General features: G+C 43.9%; 1 protein-coding gene across 4 annotated transcripts in view; it reads right to left on the bottom strand.

Annotated features, from left to right (window-relative positions):
* NMNAT3 (nicotinamide nucleotide adenylyltransferase 3) overlaps window positions 1-27,523 on the bottom strand; it is a 113,556-nt gene that overhangs the window by 56,138 nt on the left and 29,895 nt on the right. For all 4 annotated transcript variants that reach the window (XM_067033685.1, XM_067033686.1, XM_067033687.1 and 1 more), the window contains exon 2: window positions 6,232-6,381. In XM_067033685.1, the coding sequence (XP_066889786.1) occupies window positions 6,232-6,340 (109 nt within the window). In that variant the 5' untranslated portion in view covers window positions 6,341-6,381. The remainder of the gene's footprint in view (window positions 1-6,231; window positions 6,382-27,523) is intronic.

Here is a 27,523-nt window from a genome sequence, read left to right as displayed (position 1 = left end):
ATCCTTGGCAGTGGAAGAGCAGAGTCCTAGCTGCTGGATCACTGCAGAATTCCCCAGATATGGGATTCTTAGTTGACAGCTTTCTTCCAGCCCTTTGAATATATCAGTCCACTGCTTTCTGGCCACCAAAGATCCTGATGAGAAATCTGCTGAAAATCTTATTGAGGATCTCTTGTACATGATGATTTGCTTCTCTTGCTGCTTTCAAGAACTCTCTTTGTCTTTGGTTTTTGAAAGTTTGATTATAATGTGTCTTAGTGTGGATCTCTTTTGAGTTCATCTTACTTGAAGTTGGTTAGACTTCTTGGATGTTTGTATTTATATCTTTCATCAAATTTGGGAAGTTTCAGCCATTATTTCTTCAAATATTCTCTCTGCCCCTTTCTTTCTCTTTTCCTTCTTGGACTCTCACAATATCCACCTTATGGTGTCCCATAGGTCTCTTAGGCTCTGTTCACTTTTCTTTAATCTTTTTTCTTTCTGTTCCTCAGACTTGATAATTTCCATTGTCCTATCTTCACGTTTGCTAATTCTTTTTTTCTGCCTCCTCAAATATGCCTTTGAATCTCTCTAGTGAACTTTTCATTTCCATTCTTATATCTTTCATCTCCAGAATTCCTTTTTGGTTTCTTTTTAGGTTGTCTATCCCTTTATTGATATTTCCATTTCATTCATAGATGGTTTCTTGACTTTCTTCACATCTTCCTTTAGTTATCTGAGTATCTTTAAGACAGCTGTTATAAAGTCTTTGTCTAGTAGATCTGCCATCAGGTCTTTTTCAAGGGTGATTTTTGTTTATTTATTTTTTTCCTTTGAATGGGCTATACATTCCTGTTTCTTTATATGCCTTCTGATTTTTTTGGTTGAAAACAACATTTGACTCTAATGATGTGTAACTCTGGAAATCAGATTATTCTCCTTCCCCAGGGTTTGATATTTTTGGTTGTTGTTATTACTTATTGTTTTTTGACGGTTGTAGGCTGTCTTTGTGCTGAGGATCAGCCCAAAGTATAAAGTCTTCTCAGTCTTTTTTCAGACTTTCCCTAGGCATGTGTAGTCACTTTCTAATTTTTCCCATATATGCAGTTAATATTGAATGTCCTAGTCTTTAATGTCTGGTAAATGTCTGGAGGGAAGGGGAAAGCGTGCTGATCGTTTAAATCCCCTGGAAGTTACTTCAGCCAGAGAGGAAGGGGCTTGCAACAATGAGAGAGGAGATGCAACAATGACTGGCCACCTTTGTCTGCACATCAGTGATCAGAGGCAGTAACCAGAGATCAGAGCACAGATCTCCAATATTCAGAAGACAGAGGCCCTTTTACCCACACTGGCTCCCACAAGCTGTGTGCAGGCTGTTCCAGGAACACGGGCACAGCTGCCTGCCATGTGGCTGGGGGTAGGGGAGGGGTAGCTCTTACTGGGCTAAGAGCTGAAGTTGACTAAACTTAACTGCACTTTACCTGTCCATGTCTTCCCCTGGACATAGTCTGTCTTCAACAGACTTCAGTATTCCAAAATGGTTACATCAGATTCTGTTGGTGCAATTATTGTTTAGGTGGGGAGACAGATTCCTATGGCTTCCTACTCTGCCATCTTCCCAGAAACCTTTGTGGGATATTTTTTAAATCACAAATTAAACCTCTTTTGTTGGTATAAAGCCATTTAGGTTACCTGTTTCTTCTCATTTAAAAAAAATCTACTTTTGAATGAGATTTGGTAGCGTGTCTTTTGAGGGATTTGTCTATTCCAATTTTTTAAATGATCAAATTTGTAGGCATAAAGTTGTTTATAATATTCCCTTATATTTTCTATATAAGTTTTCAAAATCTATAGTTATGTCACCTCTCTCATTCCTGATAATGGTAATTTATGTCTTTCCTCTTTATTTTCCTGTTTGTATGGCTAGAGGTTTATAACTTTTCTTGATTTTCTCAAAGAAACAACTATTGGTTCAACTGATTTTCTGTATAAAGTGTTTCTGTTTTCTCTTTAATTGACGTCTGCTCTGTTCTTCATTATTTCCTTTCTTATGCTTATTTTGTGTTTCATTTGTTCCTCTATTCCTAATTTCTTAAGATAGGAGCTGAAGTCATTGATTTAAAACCTTTCTTTTTTTTCTAATATAGTGTTTAGTTAGTGCTACAATTCCCCCTAAGTATTGCTTTAGTGACATCCCCAAATTTTTGATATATTTGACTTTAATTTTCATTCAGTTCAAAATATTTTCTCATTTCCATCTTGATTTCCTTTGTGACACATGGGTTTTTTAGAAGTGTGTTATTCCATTTTGATATTTGGGGAATCTTCCAGAAATCTTTCTATTATTGATTTCTCATGTAATTCCATTGTGGTCAGAGAACACATTTTGTAGGATTTCAAGCCTTATACATTTATTGAAGCTTCTTTTATGGTCCAGAATAGACTCTATCTTGGTAAATGTTCTCTGTGCCCTTGAAAGGAAAGTGTATTCTGTTGATGTTTGGTAAGTGTTCTATGAAAGTCAACTAAGTTGAATTGGTTGACAGTGTTGTTCAAGTCTTCTATATCCTTAATAATTTTCTGCGTATTTATTCTATCAATTAGTGAGAAGAGACTTAAAATATCAGACTGTAATTGTGGATTTGTCTATTTCTCCTTGCTGTTCTATACGTTTTTATTCTTATGTATTTTGATATTATTACATTTTGAAAAGGTTTAGAATTATTTCCTCTCAAATAATTGACCTCTTTATAATTATGAAATGACTTCCTTTATTCCTGTTAATATTCTTACCTCTGAAATCTCATTTCTCTGACAGTAGAGCTATTTCAGCTTTCTTTTAATTAGTGTTTTGGGATAGTTGTCTATTCATCTACTGTGAACCGAATTGTGTCTTTATATTTGGTATGTTTCTTGTAGGCATCAAATAATTGTAGTTGGGTCCTGCTTATTTTATCCAATCTGACAATGCCTGCCTTTTAGCAGAAGCTGTTAGACTATTTATATTTAAAGTGATTATTGATATGATTAGGTTTAAGTCTATCATTTTGTTATTTGCTTTCTATTTGTCTCATCTATTCTTTGGTCCCCTGTTCCCCTTTTTCTTCCTTCTTAGATTAACTGAGTACATTCTCATTCTATTTTATCTCCATTGAAAGCTTATGAGTTATAACTGTTTGCTTTTTTATTTTAGTGGTTGCATTAGGGTTTATAATATATATCTTTAACTTATCACAGTCTACCTTTAAGTGATATTATAACACTTCATGTATAGCATAAAAACCTTACAATAGTATTCTTCTGTTTTTCCCCTCCCAGTCTTTTTGATACTGCTGTCATATATTTTACTTCTACATATGTTATAAAACCCACAATATATTGTTATTTTTGTTTAAATGGTCAATTATCTTTTAAAGAAATTTAAATAATAAAAAAAATATATAATTGCCCATGTGGTTATCAATGCTCTATATTCCTTTGTGTAGATACATTTTTCCATTTGGTATCATCTTCCTTCTGCCTAAAGGACTTTGGTATTTCTTGTGGTGCAGGTTTGCTGGTGGTGAGATCATTCAGCTTTTGTAGATCTGCAAATGTCTTTACTTTGCCTTTGTTTTTGAAAGATATATATATATATATATATATATACACACACATATATATATATGTATGTATATATATATATTTGTGTGTGTGTGTGGTACGTGGGCCTCCCACCACCACGGCCTCTCCCGCCGTGGAGCATGGGCTCTGGACGCGCAGGCCCAGGGGCCAAGGCTCACGGGCCCAGCAGCTCCACGGCACATGGGATCCTCCTGGACCGGGGCACGAACCCTTGTCCCCTGCATCAGCAGGTGGACCCCCAACCACTGCGCCACCAGGGAAGCCCTGAAAGATATTTTTGCCAGATATAGAATCCTAGATTGACATGCTTTTTTCTTTCAGTACTTTAAAAGATCTGTACAACTGAATTCCCTTTTGCTGAATTCAGAAACAAGAAATCTGCTATCTTCTTTATTTGTTCTTCTGTAGCTGCCTTTAAGATTTTCTCTTTATTATTGGTTTGGAGAAACTTTATTATCATATACCTTGGCATTGTTTTCTTCATGTTTCTTGTGCAGGGGTTTGTTGAGCTACTTGATTAAATCTGTTTTCATCAAATTTGAAAACATTTCAGTGATTACTTCTTCAAATATTTTTTCTCTTCTTTGTTTTTTTTTTTCCTTCTAGGAGTTCAGTTACAAGTATATTAAGATGATTTAAATTATCTCATATCTCACCAATATTCTTTTCTTTTCTTTTTTTTTTTTTGCGGTACGCGGGCCTCTCACTGTTGCGGCCTCTCCCGTTGCGGAGCACAGGCTCCGGACGCGCAGGCTCAGCGGCCACGGCTCACGGGCCCAGCCGCTCCGCGGCATGTGGGATCTTCCCAGACCGGGGCACGAACCCGTGTCCCCTGCATCAGTAGGCGGACTCTCAACTGCTGCGCCACCAGGGAAGCCCCTCACCAATATTCTTTTCTTTATCTTTAAAAGTTTTTTTTTCTCTTTATGTTTCATTTTGGATTGTTTCAGTTTGGATAGACTTGTTATAGCTTCAAGTTCACTAACCTTTTCTTCTGCAGTGTCTAATCTGTTGTTAATCCTATCCAGTTTATTTTTCATCTCACCTACTGTAGTTTTCATATCTAGATATTTGAGTCCTTTTAATATTTTCCATATCTCTACTTAATTTTTGAACATATGTCACATAACTATTGTAATCTTTAATGTCCTAGTCTGCTAATTCTAACATCTGCATCAGTTCTGGTTCGACTTCCATTGATTGATTTTTGTCTTCATTACGGATGTGTATACAGACTTCAATTCTTTTTTTCTATGGAAAACCAAGTTGCCCTCCAAAAATATTTTATCATTTCCCATCACTACCAATACATGAGAGTTTGTTTCCCTCCCTATCCTGCCAGCACTGAATTTTGACAATCTTTAATCTTTGCCTAACTCATAGGCTAGAACTATTTACTACCACAACGGATATTTATTGAGCACCAGCTATAAGCCTAGTGACAGACAGTGGCAATTCTGTGGTGTTCAAGCAGTCACAGTAGCTGCCCTCATGGTGCTTATTACCTTGTGTTTATGTTTTTATTTGCATTTTCATTGATTATTAGTGATGTTGAGCAGCTTTTCTCAAGTTTACTGTCCATTTATATTTCTTCTTTGGTATATGGCTTACTAATGCTCACTGACCAGTTTTAAGTTAACTGGATTTTTTATTCCTGTGTCAGAGCTATTTATTTACTAAAAATAAATACTTCACTTTTTGAAAAATTAAAAAATGTTTTGTAAACAAAGACATTTCTTTAAAATAAATTAATATTTGTATGTAATTTCTTTGAAGAAATGATTTACATGTTACTCAAATATTTTTTTCTATGTTAAAAGTAAATAGAAATTGATTTTGGCTTAAAAACAATGCCCTTAAAAGGCAAACATTTTTGAGCAATGCAGAAATACACAATACATATATGAATATATAAGATATACATAAATACGTAATGAATAAAACTTTCATATGTATCTGACATCAACAAATAAATGACTTATATTCTTTAGAAATAATCATGCAGATTACAAATGCCAGTTTACTCTCTTAATAATGAAATGGAAAGTCAAGGAGATGGAACATTTACAGATTAAATATTTCCAGCTGATTAAATATTTCTGGCAAAGCCATGCCATCTGTATTAGAAATGCCCTATATACAAGTCTGTTAATTTGTAATTGTCTAAGATCTATTCTTTCAAAGGAGAACATGTCAAAATCCCCATTATAGAATGTTTGTTTACCCACTGAAGAGTAGCAGGAGTTCTCAAAGGTACATGCTACCTATTCATCTGGCTGTGTGGGTAACTGCTTCCTGGAGCCCCAGGAAGGACGTCCTGAGTGAGACACAGGTTCTATAATGTGCCCAGTTGTCTTTTTAGCATTAACGGTCAATGTGAAGTGGACCAGAAGGTAGTAGATCCTGAGAAGCATTTCAACTCTATGGCCAGGGATATGACTTGTACACATGTCACATGGCTAAGGGGTGTTAGCCCTCTGAATATGATGGAGGAAATGTATGTCACCAGTTATGCTGTGAATGAATAAATTGAACAGTTTTAATAATGGGGATGATGACAGCAGCCAGCAAAGCCCTAAGAGGCCCAACCCACCAGTTCTTCCATCGGACCTGGGCCCCATGACTGACCTGTTTGGTGAAGGTGGTCTCTGGCCACCTCAAACAAGCGCAGGTGCATGTTGGTGATGGGGTTGAAGGAGCCACAGGCCAGGAGCACCACGGGGATTCGGCTCTTCATCTTGTCAGGCACATTCCCACTCGTTGCAGCAGCCACCCTGCCTTCATTGGGACAAAAACTCACGTCAGGGAGTTGGCACCAAGACAAGTGTCAAGATCAGTGTCTCTAAGCCACACACAGGCCATTACTTCTCACTCCTCAGATGACTGAGGAGGCAAGAATAACAATAACAACATTTACAGGAGGTTCACCATGGGCCAGGAACTGTGCCAAGCACCACACCAAGGTACAGCTCTTATCTTACCAAATGCTTTCAACTCAATCCTGAGTAGTTACTTATACAGCCCAGGGACCTTAGAAGCTGCAAGGCCAGGACAGGAACCCAGGCCGCCTGACCCAAAGACCATGTTTTGCCCATAACCTCTACATCCTCCTGTGCTCTGATGGATCACCTTAGGGTCAAAAGGCACATGTAAGATGCCCAAAATGTCATCTCTGATAGTCCAAATAGAAGTCACAGGCCTCAGAGCAGAGTGGAACTTTTTAAAAACTTATTTTAAAATAATTTCAGACTTACAAAAAAACTTGCAAAATTTGTACAAAGAATTCCTATATACCCTTTACACAGAGTCCCCAAACATTAACATTTTACCACATTTGCTACATTCATTCTCCCTCTCCATATACACACACATATCTGTAAATACCTATAATTTTTTTTCTAAAATGTTTGAGAATAAGTTGTAGACATAATACCTCTTTAAATACTTCAGCATGTGTTTTCTAAGAGCAAAGACATTTTCTTAGATAACTGCAGAACAACGATTAAAATCAGAAAATTAACATTGCTACAAGACTATAATCTAATCTACAGGTCTCTTCTGATTTCACTCACTGTCTTTATCTGGGGCCCAAGCATTTTTTGAGAGGGTCAGGCCCAGACACTCTCCATACATAGTTCATTTATCCTCACAACAACCCTGTAAGTGTAAGTAATATTATCCTCATCTTGCATATGAGGAAACTGAGGCTCAGAGAGGGACTATCATTTGCCCTAGGTCACACAGCCAGTAAGAGGTAGAACTAGGAGTCAAACCAAGGCCTAACTCCAGTGAAGCTCTTCATTGAACATTCCAGGAGGCAGTGCCTCAGTGGCAGGAGAGCCCTATCAGCCAGCCTGCCCTGGATCCCAGGCTGTTTTCTGCTTTACTTTAACCTCACCCAGGTGCTGAAAGCTACAGGGTTAGGACACAAGAGGGTGGGCCCAGAGGAGGGCTATGAGGAGACTGAAAGGGCACCGGCCATCTGGGAGTGGACATGCCTCCTGGTACTGGGAAGGCTTAAGTACCTCCTTGGGTACATAGAGAAGTTGTTCTGGCAGTGTTCTGAGCTACGGTGGTGTGAGGATAAAAAACTCTCAACTTAGGTGGGCTGTGGTTTCTTCCCACTTCCTTTGAGGCAGCAGGGACACCCCCTGCTTCGTGAGAAGAAAGCAGCCTGCATGACAGCTGCTGGCCCTGGCTTCTTCCTGGAGAGGGCGGATCTTTAATGAGATAGTATTTGCAGAGTGTGCTGAGCTACTCACAAGAGCAGCCTTGAAATGAGTGTATCTGAAGAGGCTGGCTGTTTTTTACAACTGTTAGGAAGCCTTTCAAAATTCTACTTCGTTCTGACAAAATATCATTTTTTTTTTAGAGCCCTTAAAACATGTAACTGCAGCATCTCAGGTAACCTGGGATTTTGATCTATTTTCTCCAAAGTTCCCAGTAACTGTAAATTAGAACATTACTTTGAATGGTGGCATCAATGCGATGCAGTGCGACGATGGGAAGGAGAACAAATGATATATAGCAAGTGTGTGTCTGTCTTTTATTTCCTTGCGCGGTCACACTGAGCCATGCTGCTCTGACAGCGACTGACTCTGTCTGAGCCGCACCTCAGGCTGGAGGTTGCAGTGGGTGCACATTCCCAGGCTCAGGAACGGGGTCAGTGCACCTGCGTCGTCTGTTTATGCCAACGTGCTTCAACTAAACACCCTCCCAAGCCCAAACCCAGAGAAATACAATGATAGGGCTGAAATGGACTCCCTCCGGGGGTTCAGCAGAGAATACACCAGGCTCCGATTTGAGCGCATCCCAAAGGTAGGATGCATGCCATAAAAGTGACTCATCTGCCCTATCATGTCATAGTACCTAGCGAGATGAAGCAAGCGTGGGGGACTTTTGCTACTGGGAAAGGCTTCTCACCAATAAGCATTTAATAGAGGTCCACCGAGTGAACAGCAATTGCAGCTGAGGTACTTAACACGTTAAGAAGGTGGCATACGGTCTTCTTGGAATTTATCATTAAACTGGAGGCAAGGCAAACAGATTCCACCTGCAGACCCCGCCTCCTCTCCAGTTTACCGCCTCCCACTTCACAGTCATCCCGATAGCATTTCATCCAGCTCCTCAAATACAACACACAGCTCCTTTCTCTTGCTTGTGCAAATGCTCTTCCGACCACCTGAAACGAACGCCCTCCTCGCTCCTGCCTTCAAGGCGTTCTCCCTGGAGGCCAATGCCTCCCCACAACCCCAGCATGCTAACTGTACCTGTTACTTAATCACTTTCTTCTTTCATGGACCACAGACCTGTCACTGCCTTGTTTCTGCGTCGCTCTTCCCCAAGTAGAAGGTGAACTCCTCCGGGGAGGTTTCTTATTCATCTAGGCCCCTCAACTCCTGCAGGGTGCCTGGCACACAGGTACTCAGGAATGTGTGTGGCACAAATGAGAGAATGAGGGACTCTTCCTGACCAAGCATCCTCCTTTTCAGATGGCGACCTCCTCTCTTTGTTTCTGTCCCAAGCAGTCAATGGATTGGGCCTTCCAGGGATATAAGCTGACCTTTCCAATTTCCCAGGGGCACCTAAGGCCCCTCCCCAAGACCCCACTCCACCCAAGTCAGACTGAAAGCAAACAACACATTCCTGCCTTGTTGTGCCATCTTCGATGCCAGGAGCCCATCAATAGGGATATACCAGCCTCCTGCACACTGACACCAAGGTCATTCCTCCACCCTGGAGGTCAGCAGCTGTGGCTTTGCCAGGTGAAGGGACTTTGAAGATGCGATTAAATTAAGCATCAGAAATGCAGAGGTTATCCTGGATTAGCCGGGTGGGCCAATTTTAACGTGATTAGGGTACTAATAAGAGGGAGCAGGAGGAAGACATAAGGGACAACGCAACGATCAGAAGGCAGGAAGATGCTCTGCTGCTGGCTTTGAAGATGGAGGGAGGGCCAGGGCCCAGCACGGCGAGAGGAATCAGCAAGGAAACAGATTCTCCCCTAGAGCCTCCAGAAGGAGGGCAGCCCTGTTGACACCTTGATTTCAGACTCCTGACCTCCAGAATCATAAGAAAATAAAATTGTGTTGTTTTACGCCAATACTCTGTGGCGATTTCTTACAGCAGCCCCAGGGAACTCATACACTCACCTATTTGGGGCAGGCGATCTGAAGTGACCTTCAGCCTGGGGCAGGGAGGGCACAGCGATTGAGCCGATAAGGAGGATGTGGAAAGGTGTGTCGGGCACAGGGGCCAGCACTGCAAAGGTTCAGAAACCACCACTTAAGGTGGGCAATGGACTAACAGCACGTAGACGTGGCTGTGTGTGTGGTGTAAGCTGATGAGTGGGTGGCCCAAGATGGGGGTGCAGAGGGTGCAAGGATCACACAGTCCCCCAAGGGAGAGTCTAGATGTCATCCTATAGGCAATGAGGAACCTCTGAAGGATTTTAAGAGCTCTCAAGGGCTCCCAGGATAGTGTGTCAGGAAGCAAGCCCCAGGATGGCTACCCCCGGGACCGCTCTGCCTGGCAAAGGTCAGGCAGTCCCCAGCTTCCCAGAGGATGGCCTTTCCTGCTGCCTACATTTCTCCTCAGTCACCGGGTAACGTGATGCTGGCCAGTACCCCATGCGTACTAAATTCTAACTAAGTGTGTGCCCCTCGGCCCATTTGTCACAGGCTGTCGCAGAGACACGGAAAGGAAAGGCGAGCCGGGAAGGTTAAGTGCCATCACTGCAGATGTAATGTGCTAACGCTCATCAGTTGGGAGGCGGTTTACCTTTCCCTGTGGTGAATGCCTCTAACGGGACCTGGCCAGGGAAAGTGGCCGAAAACATCCATTTATTATACACATAAAGCAGATGGATTTGGGCAGAATGGAAATGGATTCTACCAACATCTTTCATTACGTAGACCTCCTGACAGGACTCCTTGTCTTAAAGAAAACAAGAGGCACGCGTTTGGATTTGTGGGGTTGACGAGCACATTTTTCAGGACCCGGGGAGATCGTCATCTGCACAAGAGTATCAACTTCTCCAGGGCAATCAACCTTCACGTAAACTCCGGGCACTTTTTCTTTTCAACTTTGCCGGATTCGCTCGCTGTTGCTATGGGCACACACACAGTGCTGCTAAGAACAAAAGCAGAGCCAGCCTCCTCTGTTGTGTGAGGATCCTCTGCCAGCCACCCCTTGGAGGAAACAAACAAGCCAATTAAGCACTCGTCCTAATTATGAGAGTCGCAGGAAAGCAGGCAGCCTGGCTCTTCAGTTTTGAGAACTTTCAAAAGATTTGGAGGAGCCCAAGGAATGGAACAAGCTCTCTTGCAATCCCACACTCAGGAGTTGGGACTGATTTCGACTGTCATAGGAGGGAGGAACTGAGTAAGAGCTACCGGGTTTATTGAGTGACAGGCTAGGCACTGGGCAGAAAACCTTATACACATTGGCGCTGATTCTTTCAACACGCCTGGAAGGGAAGGGTTGGTGCTTGCATTCTGGTAAAGAGTCTAATAAACTTCTCCGAGCCTCAGTCACGTGGAAAATGGAGATAATTACACATACCTTCTAGGGCTGTCTTGAGAGTTATCGGAGTTGATCCACTTAGCACAGTACCTGGCCCACCTGGCCCATAGGGGGTTCTCCAGAAATATTAGCTCCTTCCTCTTTCATTATACTGAAAACAGAATTCATTATCCCTACATCTGCTTCCATATACCTATTCACCTTGTTTGAAAAAGAGCCTACCATTTTGTAGTCACCCACTGATCAAAACCTGGCAGGCTTTGGGAACATGTCAGCATCCCCCGCCTGGCAGGCAGCTCAGTCAGACCAGCTTGAGTTGTCACCAGAGAAGAATGCTCCCAAAAAAGGCCACTCCCACATACCACTGCTGTGGTTTCTGTCTAGCTCCAACCATAACAATCAACTCAAAGCATCACTTATCCCTGAAACTGAGTTAAGAGTTGATATTGCAAAACAGAGGAATGAATAGTTTAATGTCATTCAGGTAGGAAAAACATCTGAAAATGAAGAAGAAACATGCCCCAAATCGCAACCAACTTGCCAACTTTAAACAAAGAAGATATAAGAGGAGGTAGAAAGTGAGAAGAAGTGCCTGGGGTCTGCTAGGAGGAGTGCAAAGTAGCAGATAACATGCCAGCTATTGTGCTAGTGCCTTGGAGGTACAGGGATAAATGAAATCTGGGCCCTTCCTCCCAATCTTTCAGGAAGAACGGATATGGAGGACACCAGGTAGGGCAGAGTCTGCTGGTGAGCTCCCAGCATCCACTCCCCTGGCTGGGCATGCTGCTACATTCCCAGTCTCCTTTTCAGCAGGGTGAGACCATGTAACTAAGGCCTGGCCAGTGATCTATGAATAGAAGTGTTGGGTGGGACTTCCAGGAACTCTTTTTAAAAGGGAAAGGCATGCCTTTCTCCTCTTCTCCCCTCCTCCTGCCTGGAATGTGGTGGCTGGGGTACGGCAGCTAGACTGGACCCTGAAGATGAGGATCAACTCTAGGTCTGGCAGAGAATAAGCCAAGAGAAAGCCAGGACCCTGAGGACCTGGACTGCCGACCTCCAGGTTTTTTTTTTATTGGGGAGAGAAATAACCTCCTAAGCCACTATTATTTTCTATTTTCTGTTATATGCAGCTAAACCTAATTCAAACTGATATACTAATACCTAATGAATGTTTATTGAATTGGGATGTAAAGGAATGAAAAGTGTATAAACTTTTAGAAGTTCCTATTGCCCCAGTTAAACCTATTTTATATGCAGAAACTCAAATAGATATTGTTTGAAAGGGAAAATACATCTAAGAAAAAAAATTCTACCATCACTTAATTTTTTTCTATGAATTTTTCATGGGAGGAAAAATCATTACTCAGGACTCTAGAAGGCTGAAATGTGCAGCAATGAATCTGCTTTTCTGTAGATCACAAAAGCCAGACTCTGTCCTATCTCCTTCCGCCCAAGACAGATTCATTATGGTGTGCTGTTGCACTCTGCTTCAAGTGGGCATTTGCCATAGGGCTTGGCAATTTAATGGTTTTCTGATACTTGACAAAAATGAAGCACAATCATTTTGCAAGGAGTCTGCATTCCTAGATGGGTCTTTTCCAAATAACAGCTGTGCCTCAAAATTGAGTTATTCAATTTGCAATTTGTGGACACAATACTCAAACATTTACAACTGAGCAAAACCTCAAACCACTTGGGCTATTTCCAGGCTTCAGAGTTTATGAAGTTTTCAGCAATGTTATGAGTGTGCAGCTGTTGACAAACTCAAGCCAACGTCTCTGAGCCACCAGACCTGGCAGGCAGCAGTGATGTCCTACTTAGCAGGCATGTGGAGCTGACCACAAACCCTTGGGATAGAAAGAACATGAGGGAGAGAGATGAGCCTCATGCCAAAGTCCACAGACTAACACCCTATCTCTTCCTCTCCACTCCCTAACCCATGTGTAGAGATGACACCCATAGCTATTGTTCTAGTCCTGATCTTGCTTATGGGCCCCTACAGGTCCATGGGTGGCCACGCACTGGCTTGATAACAAGCCAGACAGACGTGGATTCAAAACCAACAAGCACTTCCTAACGACATGACCTTGAGTGTATCAGTCAGCAGAGGCCAGGTGAGGCACATTAACAAACAACCCCCAAATCTCAGTAGCTTAAAACAATGAAGGTTTATTTCCTGTTCCTATACATGCCCAGTCCATGCCTACTGGGGGCTCTGCTCTGCCTCATCTTTGTCCCTCAATCCACGACTCAAGTCAATGGAGGAGTCACTACCTGGAATATAGTCAATCACTGTAGCAGAGGAAAAGAAGGCTCTGGAAGGTCATTTGGCCTCAAATGTGCACAGGTCACTTCCAACAACAGCACCCAAGTTCAACAAGTTAGAAAATACAGTCTGACTCTGTGTCCCAAAGTTAGAGAGCCAGAAATATTTGGTGAATAGCCCTGCAGTTATCAGTTAATTAAGCACTCTGAGCCTCAGTGACCCATACGGAAAATGGAGATAATTACACATACCTCCTCAGATTGTCATGAAGATAATTGCTGTTGACCATGTAGGGTACTCAAGAATAGTGCCTGGCCCATAAGAGGTTCTCCAGAACCTCTAACTTTTCCGTGTGTCCAAAACAGATGTCATCACCTCCCATACCTGCTTCTGGCTGCCCGTACCCCTTATCTGTGTTTCCAGTCACCCATGATCAAAACCTGCCAGTTAGCTATGACACCTCCCCATCCTTCTTCATGTCCCCTCAATACAATTAGCCTCTGAGTGTGTCCAATGTTCTCTGCATAAGGTCACCTTCCATCACGACTGAGACCTGCCCTACTATAGGATTTCATTACTTTCTTGTATCAATTAGGGAAAATGCAAACAAGAAAAGGAAGCTCTGGTTATCTTAGTTCCCCTCCCCACCAAAGGCAAAGCAGTGAAGGAGCATGGGATGATCAGAAGGCCACGAGGCCATCACACAGAATAAAGGAAGAGCTGAACACGAGACCTCAGGGTGGGCAGGGGACAGGGCAGTGTCACGGTCCCAGCCTGGATGGGGCCCTGTGGTACAGACATGGTCACTGGGGCTCACACCAGTGTACAATGCTGTTCCCAGAGAGGGGCAGTCTATCTGGACTGGACAGTCCCACCGCTGCCCCCAGTGCGGGCATCCACACTTGGTAAGGTGAGAGAAACTCTGGAATCACCTCCCCACCACCAATTTGGCCCCAATCCAATCTTTTCTCAATATGCTGAGCAGATTAACTAGTTCTAAAGTTTGGGTTCAATCACTCAGACGAATGTGATAAACTACTGAGTGTTTACTATGCACCAAGCACTGTATAAAACCTGGGCCTTTATGCCAAGCCAGTGATAAAGTCTTCGGTAATTTGTTCTCCATTGGCATTTACGTGCTAGGTCATGTCCTTCATCTGGCGTCAGAACTCTGGAGATTCTGGCCTCATTCTACCTCTCCTAATTGTCTCCTGACTGCCCTCTCTGTTCCCTACATGTGCTCCATCTCCTCACCAAGCTGGGACCACCTGCCATGCTCTGAAGTGTCTTCTGAGTCTTTCTGATTCTGGGATCTCTGTTTATTGCCACTTCCTAGAGCTAGAATCTCTTCCAGACCAACCCTCCCACAGAGCTCCTCCTGGTGGCCCACCTGGAAGTCACTGTTCCCTCCTCTGACCCCTTCAAGGTGACACTTTGTCTATATGGTTGAGTCCCCACACTCTTCTAGCCTAGCAGGCTGTAAATCCCTAAGGGCAGGGATCCCAGGGGTTCTAATGCAGAGTGGAAGGCAAATAAGTAATATTCACCTCATTCATTGGGGGACAAGTTACAAGGGAAAAGTAGATCAAAATGAGAGCCAGGGAGCACCGGGCACTTCAGGGCATGGTCTAGGCTGAAGCAGGAAGAAGCAACTGAGGAGGAAACATCCCTCAAACCAGAATAGCAGAGCCCCAGCTTTGTCCACCCTCCCCCGCCTTCCCCGTGCTTCCAACAACCAATTCTTCCTAGTCTCCAGTTTGCTTTATTTTACCCCATGCAGACTTCTGTCCCTCCATCTGGGGTGTCAGCTCCCTTGCAGACTCGAATATTGTTCTCACCCCATGAATCGTGTCTGCTGCCTTGGCTGGGCCCCATCCAGGATCCTGATTCCCGATTGCCCCTCAAAGGCATCATTTGACTCCTCTGTCCTCTCTGTGTCTCTGTCCCTGCCTTGTCCAGGGTGCATGCAGCCCAGGGTCCCGCTCCAGTCCAGCAGGGGCCGATGAGCCGGTTAGTGTTGGGAAAGCAGTCCCACACCCTCTACAGCCCTAGGGGCTTCCCTATTTGTCAGCAAAATGCAGAACAGTTCATAATGATGGCACCAGGGCCCTTCTCGTGCCCAAACCCCAGAACTGGCAGCAGTGTGGGCTCTTCCCCCTCCCTGGTCTTGACAGCCTGTCAGTTCTACCTGTGTAACATCTTTATGATCCAGCCCTCTCTCAAATTCCACAGTCGCTGCCTGGGATTGGGGCTCATTATTTCTCAGTTGGACCTGAGTGCACTCTTAACCTGGTCTCCTGTCTCCAGTCTCACCTCTGATCCATCTTCGGCTCAGTTGCCCAAGGGGTCTTTTAACATGCTTAATCCCCTGCCGAGCACCCACATTCTAGATAATGTTGAAACTCCTTAGCGTGGCATCCATAGGCCCTCATAACCTGGTCATGACCTGTTTCACCAGCCTCATCACTTACCTTCCAACCCCTCCCTGTGTCTGCTCCATCAAACTACTTTCTATTCTATCCCAAGTCCCCTTGCGTTGAATTTTAGGACCAGTCTTAAAATCAAATGTAAAAATTCTAACAAAGAAGGCAACTTTGTTTACCTTGCTTGTTTATTCATTCACTAAAAAAGAAAACAAGTTGTCACTGCTGTCAAGTTCCCCCAGGCATCAGGATGATGACAGGGAGCTCCTGAAATACCTATAAAGATGAGGAGCTGGCTGGGCCCTCCATGAAGGCAGGCCAGGCCAGTGGAGGCCCAGTGAACCACAGCAGGGGAGATGCGGGCAAGCCTTACTGCTAAAAGGTAGGTGTTCACTTGAGAATTTCCCTGGGCACAACATAACCAGGTCCAGAGCAATCCTTTCCCATCTCATGTAATATAATTTCCTCCAGAAATTATAAGCCAAGCAGCCCATCTTCCCTTCTTTATTGAGTTATAAGCAGAAGGAGATGGTCATGAGCAGAAAACTGCAAATCTGTGCAGTGATCTATGAAGTCAGATCAAACCCGAGCCAGGTTTGGGGCGGTAATTAATTAAAAATTTTAACCAAGTTCATCCAACATATATTCAATGTTATGCATAATCACTTTTGTGCTGGCCAGAGATGAGGCCTAAATGGCGGGCGGTTCACAGGAACGACTGCAGTCTCTATGAGTCTTTAACAGACAAACCTTATCTTGTTTCTTCCCTCAGTTACTGCTTCAGAAGCCATTAGCAGGACAGGCAGCTCAGGCCCTGCCCACGTCCCCACCGAAACTCATGAACAGGCCAACATCTCTCATGCGTACAAGGACACTCAAACAGAGAAGCCCATGGGGCACTTCTTCTGGCCTTGAACTGAGGCTGCCTGTGCTTGCACCTGGAATGGAAAATGCTTGGCTTTTTGTTCCAAGCTTTATGACTTTGAACAAGCCCTCCAATTCTCTTTAAAATGAGGATATCCCAACATTCATCCACGGGGGTGCCATGAACATGAACAAAAGAGACACATTAGAACTACATCTCCTACATGGCTTTGAGAAGAGGAGGAAGCCTTCCATTACAAAGTTAGGAAGCAGGATTCATGTGTGCCAACCCTGTGTGAAGACACCACCGTCCATGACAGATTCAACCTGTTCCTGCCAAAGCAAGCCAAACGAGGCCACTATTTATCTCAGGGCATAAGCCCTACATGCACAAAATCAAGGATTTAATGAAGCCAGTGTTCCAGCCGGTTTGGGTCTGGGCTGGGAGAATCAAAGAGGCCCAACATATCTACCAGTAGGTCATACACAACACTCCAGCTGACCTGCACCAGGTTCCCTCCCACGAAGTCAGGAATTGGTGACCTTCTTTACCATGCATGAATTAAAAAACCAACAAAGACGTTAATTTGCTCCTATGATTGCTGAAGAACCAAATGTTATTTATCCCGTAGCCATTGGCTGCTGGCATTTTTTACAGGACATTGTGATACATGGTAATCTATGAGCGTGCATGCACGAGCATGGGGTTCCTGGGAGCTGGAGCAGAGAGGCTGCCCAGAGGCCCAGGCAAGGAGGATCCTGGCTCCAGGGTAACAGGCAGATCCCGGGGCCTCAAGGTCAATGGGTAGAGCTAGAATCCAGTCAGGCCATAATAATTACAGAGCACCTTATGCCCAGAGGCTGGGGTAAAGCCAGACATAGACATCTGGAGGTATCAGCTCCAAAATTAAGACAGGGAAGCTTCATCCACCAGCCTCTGGCTCGTGTGAATTCTCCTGCATGTGCTGGCCTCGCCAGATCAACAAAATAATAACTTAAGTGTAAGAGAAAACGTAGCCGAAATGAAATGACTTAAGCTCACCGTCTTCCATGAGCAGATGTTCCAGAGGGAGTGTGATGGGGCAGAGGTTCCGCTGGTCCTTCCCGCGGCATAGTGATTCTTCTCCTTGTTATCAAGCCCGGTTTTGTTCAGGGACAAGGGGCTCAGATCCTGACAGGAACCACGGCACCACGGCCGCCATGGCGGTCTGCCCCCTTTGCTGTGATTGGTCGGGCGTGGGCATGTGACTCAGCCCCAGCCAATGATATTTAACAGGAGGGGACCCCGGAGGCCTCTGGGAAAGACGTTCCTACCCGCTGAAAGAGCAGCGACGGAGAGGCCCTTTCTCTGCTCCTCCCCGCCCTGGACACTGTGGTGTTAAGATGTGCCACTGGGGTTGCCATGGCCCCCTGCCACCGCAAAGGGAAGCCCTAGAGAGCTGCAGAGGTGAAGGACCACCCAGAGATGTGGTCTCGTCAAGTCACTGATTTAACCTAGTACTGCCTCTCTAGATTTTATTACTGAGCTGCTAAAATACCTTTCCTGCTACAGCTACTGCTGGTCAGGTATTCGGTTACTTGTGGCTCGAAGCATCCAAACAGATATACCTCAGGAGGCCAGTGTGAAAAGACAGGGACCTTCTGCATGACATGGTCCCTAAAGTCAAAGCTGACACTCCATCTGGGTTGCAAGCTGGAGAGAGGCACTGCGCCTGTGCTTGAGGGCATCCTGCTGTGTGGGACCCAGGGAGGGGTGGTATGTTAGACCCCAATGTGGCCACTGTACTGGGAATTTTCAAGGGACTATTTCGAACAAACATGATTTTTGGTTGACACTGGGCCCTCAGAACCTAATCTCGGGGGTAACTGCCAACTGAGCCTCTTAACAGACCCGTCTCAACTGCATTCACTGTCCCCATGTCCCCGCAGGGACCTCTCTGAGGGCAGCTCTGTATCTGGTGGGACCGTGTTCGCGTCTTCGCATCTTCGATGGCTCACCAGGAGGACATGCTCCTCGCTCCACCTCTCCACAGGCAGGGACAGCTGTGTCTTTCCTGCTTCAGTGCCAGCTGCCTGCCTGTCTGTGCCTTTGGCCCAACACAGCCTGGTGACTTGAGGAAGCCTCAACACATCCGCACCGTCATCTGTGCCTTTGCTGCTGCTGGTTCCTCTGCCTAGAATGACCTTTTCTACCCATTTGTACCTATTTAACTTTACTCCCCTAGCACTCAGCATATATTAGGGCAACATAAGAGGTCTCCTTAACAATAACAGAAACAAATAACCCAATTAAAAAAGGACTTGAATATACATTTCTCCAAAGATATACAAATGGCCAACAAGCTCATGAAAAGATGCTCAACATCACTAATCATTAGGGAATGCAAATCAAAACCACAATAAGATTCTACCTCATACCCATCTGCGTGGCTACCATCAAAAATACAGAAAGCAACAAGTGTTGATGAGGATGTGGAGAAACTGGAACCCTTGTGCACTACTGGTAGGAATGTACAATGGTGCAGCTACTGTGGAAAACAGTATGGAGGTTCCTCAAAAAATTAAAAGTATTATTTCTATATGATTCATCAATTCCACTTCTGGGTATATACCCAAAAGTATTGGAGGCAAAGTCTCAAAGGGATATTTGTACACCCACGTTCAGAGCAGCAATAGTCACAGTAGCTAAAATGTAGAAGCTAACCAAGGGTTCATTGATGGATAAAGAGATAAGCAATATGTAGTATTTACATACAATGGACTATTATTTGGCCTTCAAAAAAGGAAATTCTAAAACATGCTTCAGTATGTGTGAAACCTGAGGACACTGCTAACTGAAACAAGCATCAGAAAAAGACAAATACTGTAGGATTCCATTTACATGAGGTACTTAGAGCAGTCAAACTTATAGCGATGGGGAATAGAACGTTGTTTGCCAGGGGCTGGATGGAGGAGGGACCGGGGAGTCGTGTCGTTTCAGTTTTGCAAGATGTTACAGTTTGGGATATGGTTGTATAACAGTGTGACTGTACTTAACACTATTGAACTGTATACTTAGAAATGGTTAAGATGATAGATTTTATATTATGTGTATTTTACCCCAATTAAAATCTAAAAATAAAAGGTCTCCCTTGGTGAGCCTTTCTCTGATGCCAGGGTCTGACTGCACTGGTTGCTCATTAACCTCTGCCTTGCTTCCTCGTTTTCTGTTCTATCAGGATTGTTTTGAGACCTACCCAGGTGCCTAAACCAAGAGAATCACAGAGAAATGGAGCCAGAGCCCTTATTGAACTGCTCCTAAAGTCAATCCTAACTAGGCATCTCAACTATGTGAGCCGGTAAATTTTTTTTTTAACATCCTTATTGGGGTATAATTGCTTTACAATGTTGTGTTAGTTTCTGCTGTATAACAAAGTGAATCAGCTATATGTATACATATATCCCCATATCCCCTCCCTCTTGCATCTCCCTCCCACCCTCCCTATCCCACCCCTCTAGGTGGTCACAAAGCACCGAGCTGATGTCCCTGTGCTATGCGGCTGCTTCCCACTAGCTATCTATTTTACATTTGGTAGTGTATATATGTCCATGCTACTCTCTCACATCGTCCCAGCTTACCCTTCCCCCTCCCCGTGTCCTCAAGTCATTCTCTACGTCTGCGTCTTTATTCCTGTCCTGCCCCTAGGTTCATCAGAACCATTTTCTTTTTTTTTTTTTTAAGATTCCATATATATGTGTTAGCATACGGTATATGTTTTACTCTGACTTACTTCACTCTGTATGATAGACTCTAGGTCCATCCAACTCACTCCAAATAACTCAATTTCATTTCTTTTTATGGCTGAGTAATATTCCATGGTATATATGTGCCACATCCTCTTTATCCATTCATCTGTCAATGGACACTTAGGTTGCTTCCATGTCCTGGTTTTTGTAAACAGTGCTGCAATGAACATTGTGGTACATGACTCTTTTTGAATTATGGTTTTCTCAGGGTATATGCCCAGTAGTGGGATTGCTGGGTCATATGGTAGTTCTATTTGTAGTTTTTTAAGGAACCTTCATACTGTTCTGCATAGTGGCTGTATCAATTTACATTCCCACCAGTAGTGCAAGAGGGTTCCCTTTTCTCCACACCCTCTCCAGCATTTATTGTTTGTAGATTTTTTTGATGATGGCCATTCTGACTGGTGTGAGGTGATACCTCACTGTAGTTTTGATTAGCATTTCTCTAATGATTAGTGATGTTGAGCATCCTTTCATGTGTTTGGGTGAGCCAGTAAATTTTTAACCAGCTTTGAGTTGGTGTCCTGGACTTGCAACCAAAATCAACCTAATTGCTAATACACTTGATCTGAAATATTGCAGCACTAAGGATAAAGAAAAGATGCTAAGGATTTCTAGGGAATCAGAAAGTTCATAGACAAAGGAATGAAAATAAGACTGGCATCTGACCTCTCCTTTACAACATCAGATGCCAAAGATAATGAGCAATGGCTGCATACTTCTGAGAGAAGATGACTTTGAATCTGGAATTCTCTATCCAGCTAGACTCTCATTTCAGCATAAAGACAGAGTAAATACATTGTTAGACATGAATGGACTCAAAGTTTACCTCTGAGGCACTCTTTCTTAAGAAGTTCATTGAGAGTGTTTTCCAGCAAAACAAGGAAGAAAAACTAATAAAGTAGAAAGAAAGGGATCCAACCTAGGAGGCTGGTGAAGCTGGCATGAGATTTGTACAGGCTGCAGAGCATGGCCCAGGGCAGAAGAGGAAAAGGTGGGCCTCTAAGTAAAAGGTGCATGCTGAGAGGCCGGGTACAATGAGGTTACAGTGAAAGATTACTCTCTCAACTGTAACCAGAAAAAAATCCGAATAAAACAAAAAGCTACCTAATAATATAATGTAAATTACAATGTGACACAATTTTAAGCCCTGATGGAATATGAGAAAAGAAAATTCATTTGACTGATATTTCCCTTTGAATGGTCCAGGGCTACTTGACCCTGGAGTGAACATTCATGTAGTCAAAATGACTTAAATGCTATTTAATGGTGTTCAACTTTTAGAGTCAATTTAATGACAGGCACAGAAGGCTTAATTGTGAATACATTATAGAAAGATAATGTTAACACCCTTGGTAATGTAAGAATACAGCCACCAGAAGGGAAATGGTTAGGGAAAGAAAAATGGGACCAAGAGGAGAAGTTCCAGTATTTTCCTCTTACCTCACAGAGAGTCTAGATACTGATTACAGTTTAGGAATAAGAAACAGAGATTTGATTGTGAATAATAGATATGGGGAAAGTAGCACTTTAAACAAGACAGGGCATAAACTTCTCTCCCATAAAATGAAGCTGGAAGGTAGGTGGTTCAGGGATAGTGCAGCAGCTCTGATATCACCAGTATCCCAGGATCCCTCTAGATTTCTCTGTCATTCTTAGAATATGCCTCATCTGGTCTCATGGTCACAAGATGGCTGCTACAGCTCTAACCATCATACCTGTATTCCAAGTAAGAAGAAGGAAGTGGGAGGAAGGGCAAAAGAGGCCAACCTGCTGAGTCATTCCCCTTATAAAGAGCTTTCCTGAAGCCCCAACCAACAGCTGCTTATATCACAGTGGCCAGAACACAGTGACATGACTGTCCCTATCACAAGGAAAACTGAGAAGTGTAGTTTTTTTAGATGGCACATTGCTACTTTCAACAAACCTGGGTTTGTTTGTAAGAAAGAAGGGGAGATAGATATTGGGAAAGCAATTCATCATTTGTGTCCCAAGAAATAAAAGTATATTACTTAAAGTTAAAAGGTAACCAATAAGCTAATAAAAAAGAACAGAACCATCAAAAATGAGAGGGAGGGGCTTCCCTGGTGGCGCAGAGGTTGAGAGTCCGCCTGCCGATGCAGGGGACACGGGTTCGTGCCCCGGTCCAGGAAGATCCCACATGCTGCGGAGCGGCTGGGCCTGTGAGCCATGGCCGCTGAGCCTGCACGTCCGGAGCCTGTACTCCACAATGGGAGAGGCCGCAACACTGAGAGGCCCGCGTACCGCAAAAAAGAAAAAAAAAAGAGAGGAAGAAGGAAGGGTAGGGTGCAGAGTATAAGCGAATTAAATCGATCCTTCTTAATGGGACTCAGTGGCTATCTTATCAGGGTACAATTTAGAGTTGTGCATTTAATCTCCCAAATAATTTAAAAAGACTAAAGAGGCTACCTTTGGGTTGGGAGGTAGGCAAGGAGGTAGGGATGAAGCTGTAACTTTTTATTAAAAAGCCCTTCTGAAGTAGTTGCATTATTTTGATTACAAATGTATCCGTGTTTATTATATTGGGAAGCCAAGTATCCCTATATTTCCTTTACCCTTGACAACCTGGTTCAGTGGTGGGCATTTTAGTACGATTTTTAGTTCCCCTCACTGGCTTAGAAAGTGACATAAACCAGCCCTAGTCAGGGCTTTCTTTATTTCACTTCTTTCAATTGATTTCTTATTTTTTAAACCCTAGGCATTCAAGGTTCTTTATGAGAAGAAAGACTGGCCGACACACCACCTCTTGTGTTTCTAGTAGGGCAGGTCCGCCCAGGCCCCACCTGAAAGGCGGCAGCAGCCTCAGCCAGTGTCATCCCCCTGGGTCACTCCTGTCTGCTGGCGGACCTCTGTGCAGGGAACTGTGTTTGCTGCCTTCCTGGTCTGCACTCCCAAATCAGTCTCTGTAATATATTAACATGCGGTGGCCAAAGGGAGTTCTGCTGAAATAGGCAGTAGTTTGGGCCATTTGGGACTAAATCCTAGAATGCACACGATAATGCTGAGTAATGCAGTTTAATTTATGAGTATGCAGGTCTGCTGTGAAATTGGGACATGGGAGTACAAGACATTAGCATTCACATGGCCAGGGCAGGGCCAGGTCCAAAACTATAATAGGCATTTCACACTGGCGAGTTTGAAGGAGCTGACACGCTTGTCAGTTAAATGTGTGCTCACGAACCTCATCCGTTTATTTTAATGCCACCAGCCACCTGGGAGGTATGTGCTGCTCCTGGCCTTATGCCCTTATTATTGCCCAACACCCCCCCCCCCCATTGTTTTCACAACAGTAAAACATTTGTATGTACATCCTCTGGGCAGGTTTAAAAGTTGAATTTCATGGTTGGGATGTGGTTTGATCTGCAGGAGGTAAGGTAGAACAGTCGGCTTCTCAACTCCTTCCAGCAAGGGCATCCAAACTATTATATGGCTAAGTATTTCCAAATTAAAAAGGGAAGACAGACAAGTTTGTCATTTAACTCATAGCAGCTGCACCTGCAGTTCATGCCATGTACTCTCCAGTTTAAAGAACTTGTCAGCCAGAGATTTTCTGTCTGACCTGGACTTTCTAGCCCATTGTTCAATGCACAGAGAGAAATAACATCTCTTTCTGTCTTCCTTATGAATGAAAATACATTCTTCCAAAGTTCAAGGGAAATATCAAGTGTGCCCCAGCAGTAAGTTAAAGTATGCTGGAAAAGAGGTTGGAAAATCCATCTTAGCAGGCCGAATGATGTCTCCAGACCTATCAGGTCTTAATCCCTGGAACCTGTCAATGTGACCTTATTTGGCAAAAGGGTCTTTGCAGATATGATTAAGTTAAGGATCTTGAGATAAGGAGGTTATCCTGGATTACTCAGAAGGCCCTCAATGCAGTCACATGAATTCTTGTAAGGAGGAGACAACGGGAGATTTGACACACAGAGAGAAGGAAGGCCATGTGAAGACGGAATAAAGAGAAAATTTGGAGGTGCTGGCCTTGAAGACTGGAGTGATCCAGCCACAAGCCAAGGAATGCCAGCAGCTACCAGAAGCTGGAAGAGGCATGAAACAGACTCCCTCCCCCTCACATATGCTCCCAGAACCTCCAAAAGGCATGTGGGCCTGCTGACACCTTGATTTTGGCTCAGTGATACTAATTTCAGGCTTGTGGCCTCCAGGACCCTGAGAGAATACATTTCTGTTGTTTTAAACCACGAAGTGTATGATATTTTGTTACAGCAGCCCTAGGAAACTAACACACCCCTAGAGGTGCTGCAGGGGAAGGTTTCAGTTTGTACAAAACCATCCCAAACACTCTGTGGTTCCTTTGATGGTATTTGGCAGAATTCAACTTCCTGCCTCCAAGCAAGTGGAAAGTGAGAGGGTTGAACGTAGGGCAGCCAGGTCCATGAAGCACAAGGGTAAGAAAAGCAGGCAGCCACACTCCCGGGTCCTTGGTAACAGCTCTGGGCAATTCCCCTCCTGAAGCAGGGGGCTGAGTGCATGAAGAAAACATGTCTAGTTCTTAAAGCAAATATCTGATTGGTAAGGGTGAAGGGGGTACCAAGGATTTAAGAAGCGTCCCATAAATTAACCTCATAGCTCAGTTAGGGCTGCGTTGCACGTGTGTGGCAGGGGAGCATATCTTCAAATAAATTCATTGTAGTTCTTAATAAACATGGCCAGATGCCTGCGAGCGTATGTTAATAAGGCTATTCTCTGCAGGTTTATTTGGAAGAGTGAAATATTAGAGACCCAAATGTCTACCACCAGGGGAATGGTTAGACCCCATATTATACCATGCAGCTATAAAAAATCAACATGTTTCTATGCATATACTGACATGGGAGGTTACTAATTAGTAAATGTTGAGGGAAAAGAAGCATGTTACAGACAGTCTTATAGTAGTATCTCATTTTGGTTGAATGAAGCCATCTATGTTGTAATATATAGGGATAATCCATAATATATACACCTATATATGTATATAGATCCACTGGATGGGTACTCATCAAATGTTAAGTCATTACCTCTAAGGAAAGGGGAGGGTTGTTGGGGGGACAGACTTGGACTTCTTACTTTACATGAATGTGCTTTTTCCTTTAAGTGTGTACTCTTTTTGTAGTTTTTAGCAGGAAAAAATGAACATGCAGTAAACGCAAGCTGTGAGAACCTTGTCTAGTAGATGCCAGGCACGGTGTGGCCTGAGGAAGGGCCGGTGGTCCGCAGAGACTGGCTGTGGCTTCTTGAGGTCACCTGCAGGCCTGCCAGTGTCACAGGGCTGGAGGCAAAAATGCTGGCTTTTACACCAGGGTCCCTAGTGGGGCGATGTTTTTATTTATAAAAGAAAAACCGGCACAGTCAGGAGATCAAAGTCCCAGGCAAGTGTGTCTACTGTCTCTTCACAGAGTGGGGCGAAGCCACTATTCACCGGCTCCTCCATTTTGCATGAAAGCCAAGGGGAATCTGTCTTTGGAGCACTTCCTGAGAAATCCTACATGAGGATGTTTCGAACGGTTGTTTGGCCCCCTGGAAGGCTGGTTTCCTCGCTGGTGAGCGGAACTGTCTGAGCACGGCCCCTCCTCCTGTTGGTGAGCTGCCCGGCAGGACAGGAGCCTATGCCTTGGGAAAGGACCCCCCAGTCTCCCTCCTTGGAGTACACCCCAAAGTGCACCCCAAACACGCTCCACCACACAGGAAGCCAGGGCTCTTGGATTGAAAGAGTCCCCCAATGACTTGCCCACTGGAAGTGCTCTTTTGGATTAATGTACAATCAGACTTATCAACTGTGCACTAAAAAGGCGTTAATACAGCTGGGGGAAATATGCACTGATCTCCCACCGTTCAATTCAGGGGCACTAGAGATGTGACGGGAGTGTGTCTCGGGACGTCAAAGCAAAGATGAGATTTCTGGACGATGAAAAACCATGAAGCGCAATTCCCCTTCAGATAAAAGCAGGGTCGTGGGTCATTTCCATCTCAAACACATGCCACGTTGAGCGCAGGGCTTTGAAGGTAACAGGTCTCTGCAAACACTTCTGCAGTGATGGCTCTCAGTGAAATTACTGCTTTTTGTGGAAGGAAAGGAACCATTCCTCTCTCCCCTATAAAATATGAAGTGTTTATTTTTCCAAGTATGTTTCTCCGAGATTTGCTGCAAATCATAAAAAGTCGTGACATTTTACGATTCCTTATTACAAATTTCAAAAAAGACTTTCATCTCCTTTAAAGGGATTGTTGCAAAAACAAAGATTGGGAGCTGGATCTGTACTTAAGCAGAGCGACAGCTGTATCTAGAAGGCTTATGCTTAATCAAAATATTGAACCCTGTTGCTTTTGTACTTCCATTCGCAGAATCTTAGCATCTGGTCCAAACTCCTGTTTTATAGTTGAGGAAACTGAGGACCAGAGAGGTGAAGTTGCTGATTTAAGGTCACACAGTAAGGTAATAATAGAGCTAGAATCAGAACTTGGGCTGAGACTTGTATCACACTGCAGTGCTGCCTTCTAAGCCAAGCTCTTTGGTTATGGAGATTTTAAAGTTTTATCCAAGGACTGCGTCATGACATAATCCTCATCACTAGGCCTAATGAGGCCGGCAGTCTGGAACAAAAGCAGGGGATGCAGAAGACCCCTTTTGTGCAGGTAATAAATTCAGAGAAATATGAGGTTGGAAAGGACCTGCAGGGATTCTCTACTCCATTTCCTTTCCTGAAAGCAGAAGTTGCAGACATCATTCCGGGGAAGAAGGAGCTATCTTGTTTCTAAAACCCTTCAGGGAAGATTTTGTCACTTCACTTACAAAAGGGAATATCTGATTTGCTCTCAACAGTAAGATCCAAGAAATAAGCAGAAAAAACCAACACACAGTCTTTTACATAAAAATATAAAATATTCCTCACCCGATATCTCAGAAGTGATTATTTAAAATCACCTCCAATTTTTTTTTTTTTTTTTTTTTTTTTTTTATTGCGGTACACAGGCCTCTCACTGTTGTGGTCTCTCCCGTTGTGGAGCACAGGCTCTGGACGCGCAGGCTCAGCGGCCATGGCTC

The sequence above is a fragment of the Kogia breviceps genome, chromosome 5 (assembly GCF_026419965.1).
Source record: "Kogia breviceps isolate mKogBre1 chromosome 5, mKogBre1 haplotype 1, whole genome shotgun sequence".
NCBI classification, from domain to species: Eukaryota; Metazoa; Chordata; class Mammalia; order Artiodactyla; family Physeteridae; genus Kogia; species Kogia breviceps.
This window is presented reverse-complemented; position numbering and strand designations above follow the sequence as displayed.